The sequence below is a fragment of the Leuciscus leuciscus genome (assembly GCF_965113295.1).
Source record: "Leuciscus leuciscus genome assembly, chromosome: 4".
NCBI classification, from domain to species: Eukaryota; Metazoa; Chordata; class Actinopteri; order Cypriniformes; family Leuciscidae; genus Leuciscus; species Leuciscus leuciscus.
In genome coordinates, this window is record NC_138728.1 from 7,064,303 (window position 1) to 7,079,243 (window position 14,941).

The 14,941-nt window shown below is 39.9% G+C and overlaps 1 protein-coding gene across 11 annotated transcripts in view; it reads right to left on the reverse strand.

Annotated features, from left to right (window-relative positions):
- Positions 1-3,191: 3,191 nt before the first annotated feature.
- shank3b (SH3 and multiple ankyrin repeat domains 3b) overlaps positions 3,192-14,941 on the reverse strand; it is a 32,651-nt gene continuing 20,901 nt past the window's right edge. For 6 of the 11 annotated variants that reach the window (XM_082167058.1, XM_082167055.1, XM_082167054.1 and 3 more), the window contains 12 exons: positions 14,457-14,570; positions 12,725-12,800; positions 12,357-12,439; positions 12,159-12,283; positions 10,664-10,799; positions 10,428-10,508; positions 10,084-10,104; positions 9,531-9,667; positions 8,908-9,004; positions 6,855-8,730; positions 6,628-6,657; positions 3,192-5,978 (listed from right to left, as the gene is read on the reverse strand). In XM_082167058.1, coding sequence (XP_082023184.1) covers positions 5,411-5,978; positions 6,628-6,657; positions 6,855-8,730; positions 8,908-9,004; positions 9,531-9,667; positions 10,084-10,104; positions 10,428-10,508; positions 10,664-10,799; positions 12,159-12,283; positions 12,357-12,439; positions 12,725-12,800; positions 14,457-14,570 — 3,344 coding nt within the window. In that variant the 3' untranslated portion in view covers positions 3,192-5,410. Of the gene's footprint in view, positions 5,979-6,607; positions 6,658-6,854; positions 8,731-8,907; positions 9,005-9,530; positions 9,668-10,083; positions 10,105-10,427; positions 10,509-10,663; positions 10,800-12,158; positions 12,284-12,356; positions 12,440-12,724; positions 12,801-14,456; positions 14,571-14,941 lie in introns of all 11 variants that reach the window. The other 5 variants (XM_082167059.1, XM_082167050.1, XM_082167057.1 and 2 more) reach the window with 5 other exon arrangements.

Sequence of the window (14,941 nt, forward strand, 5' to 3'; positions counted from 1 at the left end):
CCACCGTCAACTAGCCTAATATATGTCATTTTTAAGCAAAAAGTTGAACTGTGCACTCAGAAACTTTTTAAAATAAATGGCAGGTTAAGGCATGTTGTCACGTTTTATGTGTTGTGGTTTTATACAAATTATTAACTAGGCTATAATTTTTTTGTAAGTTAGCTACAATTTAGATTTTTTTTGTTGCTGTTTCTTGAATTATGCTGTTTTATAGACTTGTTTGTTACTGAAATGTCAGTAACATTTCGCCTCTAGCCATTGAGGTTGGTCGATTGTGTGTGCTATGTGACCTTGGTGAAGTGAGAAGTGTATCTAATTCCCTTTTGCATTGTACACATTATGATGACCTAAGAGATCTTTGTTTCTGGAAGCTACACGACAAATTTCTGAAATATTTATGCTGATGATCAAAAATTATTATGCTTGTTTAACTATGATGTTTTTAAGTTTGCAAACTTTATTTCAAAGGCCTGGAAAAGAAGGCAAGCTAGTTTGTTTAATTAGATTTAATTTTGTTTTGTGTAGCATTATGGGTTTATATGGGTGGTTATTTGAATAAATGAGAATACATGTGTGTATGATTACATACATGCGTGTATCTGAATACATATGTACTATTACTATTACTATTTTGTTTCTAATGCTGGTCTTTATTTGGGAGTAATGTATTTGATGTACTCTGGACCTGTCTATCTTGTATATCTTGTATATTAATCCTCTTATTTATGTGTACTAATGTTGGTGTCTTAAGTCCATGCGGGCTGGGCGTAATCATACGCATGACACAATAATAAAGCTTCATTCATTCATTGTCATTGAAAATCCCATAATAGCCTACATTTTGAAAACAGATATGCTGTGCTTTTTATTTTTAAAGGGGTGGTATAATGCCCTTTTCACAAGATGTAAAATATATCTATGATGTCCCCAGAGTGTGTGTGTGAAGTTTTAGCGCAAAATACCCCACAGATATTTTTATATAGCAAGTTAAAGTTGTCACTTTTTGAGGGTTTGCAAAAACGCACCGTTTTGTGCCTGGCCCTTTAAATGCAAATGAGCTGCTGCAGAGGGCGGGGTTTCAAGAGCTCGTGTCTGTTAGCAGCTGCTATTACCTCACCGAGACACACTAAAATGACAGAAACTGTTCTGCCTTTAATGTTAAACGGAGTCAGATAAGGATGGAGAGACTCAAGAAGAAGTGACAACATGTAGAATGCAACAGGACGTCTCTGAATGGTTAGTTGATGAATTGATGTCGCTGATGTGGAGTTAACTATCTTCAATTAGGATATTCTGTCATGATAAATCTATAAATTGCTCATATATGAACTGTTGTGAGATGCACACAGAGTGACTTTCTATTGCATGTGAAAAGATGGATGCTAAAGTTTGAGCTGACTCACAAATGTACTCTTAAATACAACAACTTTTCCTCTTCTCAACATGGACTGCGTGTTCCCGGGGGCGGGGTTTATGTAAATTCTAGGGTTAGTGATGTCACTAACCCGAGAGGAATGTCGTGTAGTCCCAACCAGTTTGTTGTAGTCCTTTTCTTTAAAAGCAAATATCTCCCTTTGCTTTGAACTTTGAGCGTTGTAACTTTGCAGATGTTGTTTATGCTCAAACAGCAACATTACACACTAACTAAAGTTAGAAAAGTCAAATCACACTCAACCACCCCTTTAATTTTTTTACTTAGCAATTCAAACAAAGATTTTCGTTTCAAATTAGTTTAATCAGAATGCCATAGTGACAACATCTCCTGATGTGACTAAGTGCATCATTGAAAAATTGGAAAATGCTAAATGCTGTGTGTAGTTCAAGAGACGCTGCCGCTAATAAAGCATATAATTAGGGCTGGGTAAAAAAAAGAAAATCGATTTCTCGATTTTAATCAATTCTCATTTTAATGAACCGATAAATCCCAACAAATGAAAAATAAATAGAAATCTCGATTTTAATCAATTCTCATTTTTATGAACTGATCAATCCCAACAAATGAAAAGAACATTGTAGCGCCTCCCATCCAATAAATTGCAATAAAGTCTCAGATTTTAAATTCTGTCCATTTTATTGCAAAATTCAACCTGTTTTTGTGCTCTTTCATGTGGCATGACAGATCCCATAACTCCTCAGATATCAAGCGAAGCCACGTGAACTGATCGTCTCTTCCGCTTTACTCCAGCACGAAATAAACATGAATGAACATCAGAAGGTATGTTGAAAGTAAAACTTACCGAAATCCGTATCATGTCTCATGTAATCGCTCAATCGCTGTTCCAACAGCGGGAAAGACGTCAATAATAACAGCCTGAGAACAAAAATGTACCTCAGAAAAGCCATTCAGTGACCAAACTCCTTAGTCAGCAAGAAAAATGAACCTTAGAGAGGAGATTTTTGCTAAAATGTTTACCATATTATACATACATACACACATGTATATATGTTTTGAATAAATCGTCAAGTTTAATTTAAATGTTTATATTTCAAAAAACGAATTGGAGTAGAAACATAATTATGTAATTATCCAGTTAGTATTATAACTTTATCATTATAAAAACTACCTTGTGTTTAATTTTTGTGTTTTTATACAAATCCATTAATTTTAACATTGCATATTACAGTAATGTAGTAGCCTACCAACCATGTAGGCTAGGCTACTGTACCTGACACAGTAGGCCTATATATCAAAAATGAATTTATATTGAATTGAATTGGAATCAAACCACAGGCTTGTGAATTGAAATCGAATCGAATTGTGAAATTTGTGTCAATATCCAGCCCTATAATCATTTAGATAAGACATGCAGGCTGGACTATCTCTGCATATTAATAATTATATAACATCTTTCCGATTTCTCAATTATGTAACGTTTTAACCTTTGCTGTATCTAGACATATTGGATTTAATGTACTCTCAGCACTTGGGTTGTATTTAAAGTATATATTATAAGTATATTTATGAGCACTATTACAGAAACTGCCATTTTCTTTCATCTCTTGATTGGTATTCAACATAGCAAGTGTTTAGAATTAATTAGTAGAAATTAGACCTCTGTCCTTATAATAGGCCAATTTTCCATTTTTATACATTCAATTTGAATGTATAGAGGAAAATGTAAATGTATAGAGGAAAAAATCCGACCCTCTTCTTTTGCTCCACAGAAGAATGATGTATTCTTTGATTAATCCCCACAGCCTGAGAGATGATCTTTAATAACAGACAAGTCAAATTATATTTTTTGTGTACATTTTCTCATTTTAAAGCAAACATGTCCAAAACTTGATCCTCAAATCACTTCATCCAACAAAGAATACAAAAAAAGGTGTCAACAATAGAAGAGAGAGCTCCTAAAAGAGAGAGCTAAACTAAAAGAACATGGCTGCAGTAATTAATTACATAATTGTCTTTGAGAGTGTAAATGAGTGAGGATCGGAAGAGAGGGAGAAGGACAGGGACAGATGAGGGAAGTACAGTAATATTTTATGCAGATGGCTTATAAACAGTAGCACCCACATCTTTGTGCAAATTGACCAACCGGAGGAGAGACAAGTGTGAGGATTTTTCCCCTCTGTTGGCAGAGTTTAACTAGTTAAATGTGTAAACCACAGCAACGCCTACTGTTCCAGCTTATCAAACACAATAAACCAGTCAAGCTAGTTACCAGATAATTTTGACACAATATAATCTCAACATTTGCTTGATTATATGACAATCTTGGGGATTGAGAAAAATAATTCTATATTCACAGTAGATATGCTTGTAGTCAGATTACTTTTAGTAATTTGGTCACACTATACTTTTTATTTATTTACTAGAAACCAAAATGTGTGTTTGCACAAATGGGGTCATTAGGGTCAGGGCCACACAGCTGTATAAGCTTTGCATGTGCCACGTTATTACTTTAAGTTCCTATTACTGGGGATCAGACAAATTCACCAGTTTAGCAGTCTGCATTGAAACAGATTTTTAATAACACTGTTTAATTTGTCTGTTAAAAGCCCTTAGGTAGCATATTTTGCTCGTAATGTTCTAAACTGAAAGCCTTGATAAGAATTCAATCCCAAATGAGTAATTTCACAATATGTAACCAAATAGACCATGTCAAAGAAATGTTTTTACGTCTTAAATTCACAAATTGATCAGGATGAAATGATCAACTGATTATTATTAGTTATCATATACAAAAGGTAACAAATAAATGTATACCTAAATCCCCTGGTATTTCAAATCCTCTGTTTAAACAAAACAGTTATTCTACATACAGACTTACCGAGCATTTATTCATAATAGACAAAAAAAAAAAAAGGTCCGCCCGTAATTATGAAGTTCTTAAATAACTGACCATGAACTAGTCCAAAGATTATGTTAATAACTCACAAATCACAAGTTATACCATGGGGGAAAAAAGAGTAACTGTGTTTGTGTTAGGGTACTGGTTGATAAATAAAATAACAAATATAAAGTAAGACCAAATATGACACAATCTCACAGGGTATAAGACAAGTATATCTCACCTTATTCTCATACATTCTTTTTTGAATATATACTGTGTATAACTCCATATATATCATATACATATAAAATTGAATGTACTGATTGAAAATATCTATCTTTAACAAATTTTAGATGGCGGCAGTATTACCTCAAGGCCACACTTGTATTGTATTGGGAGAAGTTTTTTTTCCTCCTGGTTTAGGGCAGATTGTCAGATCCTTTCTTACTTGGATATGTTGCATTCACATGCCAAGTCCAGTCGCTGCAATGCATCTTACAATCACCATTAACATGGCTATATCTACTGTTGAGTTGTAAAATGGTCTGTGAACATACTGTAAATTCCGGGCACTTGGAAGCATTGGCATTGTTTTACAGGAGAGGTTTAAACTCTTCTCTTTTCTTTTATACCCAAGTTGACACTGCTTTCTAAAATTCAGAAGTCTCTCTCCTGGAAGCAGGAAATGCACACAATTGCAGATGGTGAAGATATTCCTAAACTTCCTCTGTTAATGTGAGAGCAGTCAGTGCACACCTTCCTCGTCATCATTTGACTGTAAAACATGGCATGAGAAGAAAATGGCTGCTTGCTGGCTATATCATTTGTTATTGTGCAGAAGACCCATTTGAAACATGGCCAGTTCGACCTGTAGCTGAAAATAGTAGATATTGCGCAGTAGGTCCACACTTCTGTCCAGCATGTTTTTTTTTAACTCTTAGTAGGTGGCTAACTAGTGAAGAAACATGGTAGATTTTGTAGGTGTTAAATCAGGGGTAAAATCTATATTATGTAAGGGCTATGCAATTTAAAATAAAAAAAAAGTTGGTTAGAATCTATGGTTTTAGACTTTAGAACAAGTTAAATTATTAAATAATTTTATGATGGAACTATATCCTGCATTTTGCCTCTCTTCAACTATCTAGCAACTGCTTCAGTGCACGTTCGATGTTCATTCGGTGTCCCACCCGCGTCACCCCTAATTCGGCCAGATCGTCCTTGGTCAGGGCAGGCAGGTGGGCGCCTTCAATCTCGTGCTCCAAAAAGCGGGCACGATGTTCCCCTAATCCCACGCTCTCTAGCCACTCTCCCACATCATACTTACTCCACAGTGCTAGGGGGCGCTGTCTGAATGGTCGCAGGGCCAGGAGAGGGGCTCCCAGTACCGGTGAGGGGCAGGGGGAGGCGCATGGTGAGGGGGATGGAGAACGGCTGCGGGCTCGAGCGCTGGCGCTCCTCATGACAAAACGCACCTCCTTGGGCTCCTGGGGCAAACTTAGGCTAGAAGACTTGAGTATAGTGTGATGGTGGTGATGAGGGCCGAATGTACGGACAGGCCCCAATGGTTCACTCCGTTCAGGGGTGGCTCCAGGGCTTGGAGTCCTACGGGTCACTGGGTATCGGCTGCCAGGCCGGATTGTGAAGGTGGTGCCGTAGCTCCTCTGAGAGATGGTGTGAAGCTCCCCTAAACTACTAAAGAGTCTAAGAGAGAGAGGAAAAAATAAAGACAAATAAGAGAGAGGAAGATGTATCGGAAGCAAAAAAGTAAAGAGAGGAAAAGTTTTAACTGCAGTACTTTTGGGAAACTACTGGGATGCTAATGTGAGAGAAAAGGAAAGTGGATCCAATGCTGTAAGCATTTGGGGTTTGTGAAAATTTAAATAGTGCAGAGCATGCAGTGAGAACTTAATGCAATAAAATGACAGTTAGAGCAGTTAATATAAAACTGGAGTCCTCAGAAAGGGTATAAAGAATTGGTGCATTAGCATATCACAGTATTTCCACCACAGCATGCTTTTGGTATTCATTTTGTAAACATCCAAAACTTGCTGCAATAAACTTACCACAACCAATGCAGCAATATAAACTAAATGTAGATTTAATATTAGTTTCATTTACTTTTTATTAAAAAGCAATTTGATTGCCCCTCAGTGGTACACTGAAAATTCCAGTTTCGTTGCGCAAAGACAGACAGAAGCTGAAATGCCTCAGTTACTGCATAATGAACTACCATAAGCCTTTAAGACAAGCTCACAGTAGCATTTGCAGCTTGATTAACGGCTGCAGAAAGGGGTTTAGTGAAAGTTAGTTAGACAAGGAGTTGTTTTTACCCACAGAGCTAAAAACCTACGATTTACTCTCTCCTCCAATCTCCTCACATCTGCAAGGACATACAGACACACACACACACACACGTGTGTTATGGAAAGGCAGTCTAACCAGGTGTGTGTCTAAGGGTGTCAAAAATCAAGTGGGTGTATTGCTAAATTATAATGAAAGTTGTGCTGTGTTTCATGCAGGTGTGCAAAATGTGCTGCTGTTGTTATGTTGGTAAAAATATGAACAGTTCTTTCCTACCTGGCACCTCCCACAGGTGATCTCCTGCCAGGGTCAAGTGGTGCTCCCATTGGTGGCTCCTCTCCCAGTGAATGAGAGTCTTTGCCTAGCAACTCTGCTCCCATAGCAGCAGGCCGACTTTCATCAGACCCACTCATCTGGGCCCGGGGCTCCTCCCCCCAGAGTTTGGAGCGTCTTTGGAATAGGTAGCGTGGACGGCTGGGGCCTGTGCTGGGTGGGTGTGGAAGCAGCTCACTATCTGATGACTGTTTAAGCAGTGGGTCCCTGAGATGGGCGGGGCGACCACGCCCCACCCCACAACGTGGTTTGCTTGCATGAGCGGAGTCTGTGCTCTCTGAAGACAAAGTGGACATGCTGGAGACTGTGGAAACAGTACTGGTGGTCTCCATATGTGGGTCTTCAACCCCAGAGTCTGCCGTCGAATCGCTTGCTTTCCCAGAGGAGGTCTTGGCAATGGATGGACGTGATCCGCTAGGTGAAATGCTTAGAGTGGCTTTGGGTGTTTCTTTAATTAGAAGGCCATTAGCAAAGGGTTGAGGGGGTGGCACGAGGCCTATCTTCCGAAGCTCCTCTCTGGTTTCCTCATCACTAGATGAGAGCAACGCAGGTGGAAGTGTCACCGTGTATGGCTCTGCTTCCTCCTCTGAGCTCATTGTCAGACTCCGAGCAGTCAGATTTGAGAGGGTAGGGGCAGGGGAAGGTAGAGTGGGTGGGACTGCCGGTGGGGTATGTTCTGTATCCATCAGCGCAGGTTGAACACCTTGCACGCTGGGTGCGGCCAGTGCCTCTTCCAGGCTTCGTCCAGACCCAGGGCTACCGCTTGTCACTTGGCTTGCTGTTTCTGTGATGCTGACCGGTTCGTCTCTCCAGGAATTAGATGGAGGAGCCTCGAGAGGAGCAGGTGGTGTCGCTCCTCCTTCTGTCTCGGGTCTTTCTACTGCTCGGCCTTGAGTGGGTGAAGGTGTAGGCGAAGGTGTGGGAGTGGGTGTATTCCGGCCACTAAGGGCACGTTCTCGTGCAGCCAGTGCAAGCGCTAAAGGTGAGGAAGGATCCAGTGGTCGACCTGTTAGAGGGTGTATAAAAGTGGTGCCCCCTGGTGGTGGGCCAGGGGAGAGCATTGGTGCCGGTGGAGGCAACTCAGCCAACTCATCCACTGAGTGGGACTGAGAAAGCAATGGGGTTGTCTGCGGCTCTGTCGCGCCCCCTTCTACAGATAGGAAAACACTGGGTCTGCGTCGGGCCCCAGGAGGTATGATTCTAGCTCGCTCAGAGAGAACCTGCTGTTGGAACTGCTCTGCTCGGCTGCTGTGGGGAATCCGTAACCCTCCCAAAGGAGAAGGATCTCTACTAGTCTGAGCAGCAGCTCCCTCCTCAACTGGGCCTTGTTTGACTAGTGGGCTCTTTCTACGCTGGGGCTTGGTAGGAGTATAGACAGCACTTAGACGACCTACGTTAGCATACGGATTCTCTACAGGTGGTCCACGCCTACGACCACGTTCAGGAGGAACCGCTCCAGAGGTAGGCGTTTGCGGTCTTGCAATAGGGGCAGGCTCCACTGGCAAATGGGCGGTGTCCTGAAGAATGATCATGGAGCGTGTTTTTCGTTGACGGTCTGTCGTGACTGGGCCATGGATTTTGGGCTCTGCCCCTGGGCGGAAGCTTGAACGACTCTGGTTGGCAGCGCGAGAAGGGGGCGGAGGTGGAAGAAAGGATGGAGGTGGGCCTGAATCAAGAAAGTAGGGAGTTGGAGGTGGTGGAGGAGCTGTCTGTGGAGGTGGTGGAATACTATCTTGTCTAAAGCTGTCGGTCATTGAGGAGCTTCTTGGAAAGCGATGCTCTCCAATCAGGGCCGCGATTCTCTCATCTTCAGGAGCACCTATAAAACAATTATCGGTGAGACAGTGGCTGTATTGCTTAGAACAAAGATCAGAACTCTGGTAATCAATATATATAGCTCTTTTTATGTTGGTGTATCATTAGTTTACATTTATGAAAAGGAAAAATTTGTAAGATTGTTTGTATTTGTGTATGTGCATCCCAAATAACACATTACCAAATGACTTGGTTCTTGACATTCCCCGAGGCAGCTGCATGTGACTTTTGTCCACAGCCAAGGATACTGCACTTAAACCCTGCCTCTCTAACAGAGACTACACACAAAAACAAAAACAATACATAGTCAAATATTGGCCAGAATACAGTTACTGTCAGAACATAAAACAAATCACAGTTTCTGCTATCTGCTATCAAAGAAATTAACAGAAAATGCCATCACTGCAAATTAATTTTTTCTAACCTAAAGACAATATGCATTATAAGCAAAAACTGACCGGCAGCCAAATCTTTACTGACACAATTTGGCTACTGTGCTACAGTGGTGATGTGTACCATCTGTTGCAAACAATGCATAGTATGTCAGAAATTACCTATTGTCATAACAAGAGCTCTTGTTCTGGTATATTATGTCTTTTTTTTTAATGGTTATTATGACCTTATATTAATGGTTTTATTTTGTTTTATAGAATATTTTATATAAGTATTTTAATAAAATATTTATTTTAAAGTATTATAATTAAAATACTTTAAGAAGGTTTTATAGATTATTTTGTAATATTTATGTAAACCAACTAGACTTTTGATTTTTAAATGGTGTATATTTATGTGTTTCAGACTCACACTGATCTCAGCCTGTGTGATGCGACGACTTATCGGTCTCTGTTTCACAGTGGCTGCTCTGGTGTCTACATCTGCAGGGCGTGGCCTCATCACTACAACCGGTTCTTTGGGCGAACTCAACATCTCATCCAACTTCTCTGTGAGGGATACACACAGATGCACACACATACAGAAACACTTAATACACATTCCTGACCAGTATTCCGGTCCATCCTCTGATCAAATCACAGAAGACCAAACACAATCACCAACTGCATCAGAAAATACACATATCCCATGTGTATAATATACATAGTCTGAACTGAAGGAAAGCTAAAACAAATATACACTCACAAATACATCACAAACACATACATAACAGCTCAGCTAGTTTGTCAACAATCCACAAAAAGAAAAACGAACATATACACTTTGACTTTACAATTTTTTGCAGTCACAGGCAACAACACACAAGCTAAAAAGGTTAGATAAATCCATTCATGACATCACATGCTAATCAGCATATAGAACCAGTAAAGGACATCATCAACGTGAGACTGGTTTCATATCTTACCTCCCCTCCTTCTCCTTGACGCTTGTGGGCAAGAAGGACAAATCTATAGTTCCTGATTTAGCTCATAGACTTGTGCATTAGATGGTCACTTTTCATTAGCAATGAATGAACAAAGCTATTACTCTACAATCATTCACACTCCCTTTTCATTGCTGTATCATTTTCACGGAATGAAAAAATATTAATTTGAATACGTTTCTCCATTAGTGTTCCTGGAAAAAAAAAGGATTTGATCCAACTTGTGCCATGCCCTCAAAGATAATGATAGCATCTGTTTTAACTTATCTGAGACCAAGCATAACGCAAGTTCCATGCTTGTTTGTATGTATGAGCATCTGTCTTACCCAGCTCCTCCAGTTCTGCAGTCATGCTTTTTGAGCGCAGGGTCAGGCTGGTGCTTGGGTCTCTCTTGGGAGGTGGCGGGGCTAATTAATAATAAGGAGGAACAGGAAATACAATATCTAAATTAGCATTTTGCAGCATTCCCTCATTTTCTTGAAAATCTTAAGTCCAGTCAAATAAAAAGAAAAATGCATGGTGATATATTCATGCATGTATGAAGTGAGTTGAGGATAAGAACCTTTCTTGCGGACAACTTCTCCAGTGTCAGGTTTGCGTGTGACAGAAACCACCTTCATTACTAGCCGACTTCCACCTTGCCGAATCAGTGATACCACCTGCCTATGTCCCACCTTTACTACGCTCACCCCATTTACCTGACAGATATGGGGAGAAATAGAGAGAGAGATGTAACACACAGCCTGTAGAAAGCCAGCAGATAAATGACAACATTATTAATCCATGCATATGTTTAATTTGTTTAACAACTTTTTGACAGACTTTTCTCTGGTGATATATGCTGGACTTCTCCAGTCATTTAGGGTAAGTTTACACAACAACAATGTACTAAAAACAGAAACGTTTTTCCTTTGCATTTTTTTGCGTACAGATGCTAACATTATCAAAATTATCACCATTCACACGGATCCGTACCCTGGTAATCCAGAGTTCTCACGAGAGCACAAGTTGAATTTGCTCAGCGAGTTACTCTGGTGTCGAGTATTGATGCTCATTAAATATGCCCCTCGATCTGAGCTGCACCAATCACATCGGGTTATCTGATATAGGCGGGCCAGAGGCGAGATGACGACAGCGCTGTGACGTCGAAGTCATTAGTAAACATTGAAAGATGGCTATGGATGAACACCAGTTGTTTGAAACGGCTTTGGCCGCTACAATGAACGAGTTAGACTTGGCTTTTTATCTAAAACAGGAACAGAAGACGGCGCTCGAAACGTTCCTTTGCAAGAAGGACGTTTTTGCTGTTTTGCCGACCGGATACGGTAAGAGTCTAATCTACCAGTTAGCTCCGCTGGTAGCTAAGCTTATGGGGTTTATTGTTGTGATTGGTCGTAGTGTTATCCAATTGCGTGCTGTGAGATTTTCAAATGCATGCTTGGTGCCGCCCCTCGAGCTGGGCGATTTTCATTAGTCGACGCCAGACCATTAATCTTTTAGATTTAGGTCTGGATTTCCAGGCTAACAGATCCGTGAAAATGACTAAAAACGCTGTATTTTGCTGCTAGGCCAGTAGTTGGCGATGTCACTTTGTAAAGAAACACTAAGCACCTATAGACTGAACACGTAATATGCATGCGCATGATGTCACCGTTATAACAAATTCACATTTTTTTGGATGATAACGGTATCGTTTTCAGAAACTTGCACTTAGAAACCCATTTTCAGGCTCCCAAAACGCTGTTGTCGTGTCAATGAACGGCCAAAACGCAATTTTAGTTGAAAATTGTGCCATGTCAATGCCCCCTTAAGCAGCTTAAACTCCGCCCCTTTCTTACAATTGACCTCAGACTCACATTTAGACCTGCCTCTATCCAATCAACAACCAGTAAATAGATCCAAATCCCCACCCTTTTTCCATAAGAAGAACACTCGCATGCACTGATGTACTGTAAGTAACATTAATGAAATTACACTAAATGTTACCATAATCAGTTCATTCATTGCTTTGGCACATGAAATAGCCCTATTTGTGTGTGAAAAGTTTTCTTTTATACCTCTATGAGGAAATCCCCCGTCCTTAGCCCTGCCCTCCATGCCACCCCCTCCAGGTCCACTGACTCCAGGTATTGCAGTGCAGGAAAAGCAGGAGTAGGTGTGAACTCTTCTATGGGCGTCTCAGCTAATAAGAGAAAGCTTATTACTGCATCTGTATGTGAATTTTGTTCATGCTCACGTGCGTGTGTGTTTCAGACCTTTAGCTCCCCGAAGCACAAAGCCGAATCCTTCGCTGTCTCTCTTCTGCAGCGTTGCACTTTTTTCTTCTATAACATAATCACTGTGGATTTATAGAAATCAATAGTTAGATGTGCTTCCCTGCCAGAATTCACAGATTCCTCCTCCCATACCCATAATCCACCATGTTTAAATAAATCAGGATAAAGGATAGAGAAAGGCATTGGTTGGAAAAGCATATTACCATACTACTCATTCTATTTCTGCATGCATACTGTGCCATAATGCTTATTGCCTAAAACACCCAGATGATCTACTGCATATGGAAAATGTGCAGTATACAACATCTTAAATAATATGCAGTATATACTGTCTAGTGTATATATACCTGTAAGAGGTATAGTTGTCATAGGAGCCAACAGTGTAGTGCCTAAAAAGCCTCTTGGTACGATCCTCTCTTGTCTCTGAGAAACAGAAGAGTGGCAACATAAATAACATTATTTGAACATTATAATGCAGAATTCTTTAAAATTATGCTTTTGTGCATACTCTCTCTCTCTCTCTGTCTCTCTCTTTCTGTGTAGTTTGTCCTACATTATGAAGGCCCAGATGTCCTTATATTCTAGTGTGTATTCAGGTTTCAGGCCACGCCCCCTACATTATGAGGACACGTCGATGTCTTTGTAATTCAAAACGCTAAATAAACATGCTAAACAAATGTAACAATGAGAAAGGTTTCTGTGATGGGTAGGTTCAGGTTTCGGGGTATGGAGTTAATTTTGTGCCGTAATTAAACAAACAAATCCAGCCTTTTGCAAACAAACTCGATCTGCTTTGCAAAGGAAAACTCGACTCGCAAACAAACTCGATCTGCTTTGCAAAGGAAAACTCGACTCGCAAACAAACTCGATCTGCTTTGCAAAGGAAAACTCGATGCGCAAACAAACTCGATCTGCTTTGCAAAGGAAAACTCGATGCGCAAACAAACTCGATCTGCTTTGCAAAGGAAAACTCGATGCGCAAACAAACTCGATCTGCTTTGCAAAGGAAAACTCGACTCGCAAACAAACTCGATCTGCTTTGCAAAGGAAAACTCGATGCGCAAACAAACTCGATCTGCTTTGCAAAAGAAAACTCGACTCGCAAACAAACTCGATCTGCTTTGCAAAGGAAAACTCGATGCGCAAACAAACTCGATCTGCTTTGCAAAGGAAAACTCGATGCGCAAACAAACTCGATCTGCTTTGCAAAGGAAAACTCGATGCGCAAACAAACTCGATCTGCTTTGCAAAGGAAAACTCGACTCGCAAACAATCTCGATCTGCTTTGCAAAGGAAAACTCGATGCGCAAACAAACTCGATCTGCTTTGCAAAGGAAAACTCGATGCGCAAACAAACTCGATCTGCTTTGCAAAGGAAAACTCGATGCGCAAACAAACAGAAAGCATTGTGCAAGTACAAAGGTCAATTTGAATGAAAATGCAGTGGAGTAACAAATATGTTTTGTGTTTTACAAATATAAATAAATGAACCTAGATAATATTTCACAAATAAATACAAACCATCCTACAAATTGCATGTAACCTTTGAACAAATACCAAATCTAATGCATACAAATGCATATCTGTCCGTTATGATTGTGAGACACTTGGCTTTTTATGAGATCTCTTGGCTCGATTTTCTCACAAATGTGTCCAGGCAGATTTTCTCACAAATGCAGTTGAGCAACTTCCTCTTCTAAAACAGTAGATAGCGCTAAAATAGGGGATTAATTTAGCACTAGTCTCCCGGGAGAAGCACTGATTTGCCTACAGCTGAGGAAAATGACCGGTGAACAGGTGTGTTTCTGACTTACTTTAACTATGATTAAATTATAATGAACTATAATTTGCTTTGTTTGCGAGTCGAGTTTTCCTTTGCAGAGCAGATCGAGTTTGTTTGCAAAATGCTGGATTTGTTTGTTTAATTACGGCACAATATTAACTCCATATTAGGGCTAGAAAATGTCATTAGCTCAGTATAAAAACCATCATGCCTATGGAATGTCCTCATAACGATATGTGTTCAAATGTGTGTGTGTGTGTGTGTGTGTGTGTGTGTGTGTGTGTGTGTGTACTGACCGAGTCGTGGGTCATACTGTCTCATCTGGACTTCCTCTACACAGTGAGCAGGAAACCAGCCAGTTCGTCCTTTAACTGAGCCTTCCCAGAATCCTCCTTCACCTATGCTCAGCACTGGTGGAGGCAAGTAAAAACTGTAAAATGTTGTATTTTGTATTTTTCTCCCTTCATATATGGGTGTTTCTTCAACTGCAGGCACTTTTAGTCCCAGATATTAAAACTAAGCTTCAAATCTAAAATATTTTTCATTTTTATTTAGTTATTTGAAGATCACATTAAACTTTTTACCAAGCATTCACTATTTAGTTTGCTACTTTTCAAAAGTCTTTATGTATAAATATTTTTGTTTTGTTTAAAATTATATTTTATAACTTTGATAATTTATGAGTGAAAGTAAATACAGTGAAGAGTGAAATAATGATAAACCATGGCATATCAATTTTTACACAAATTAAAATTGTCCCTCAGTTTCTTTCCTCAAAAGT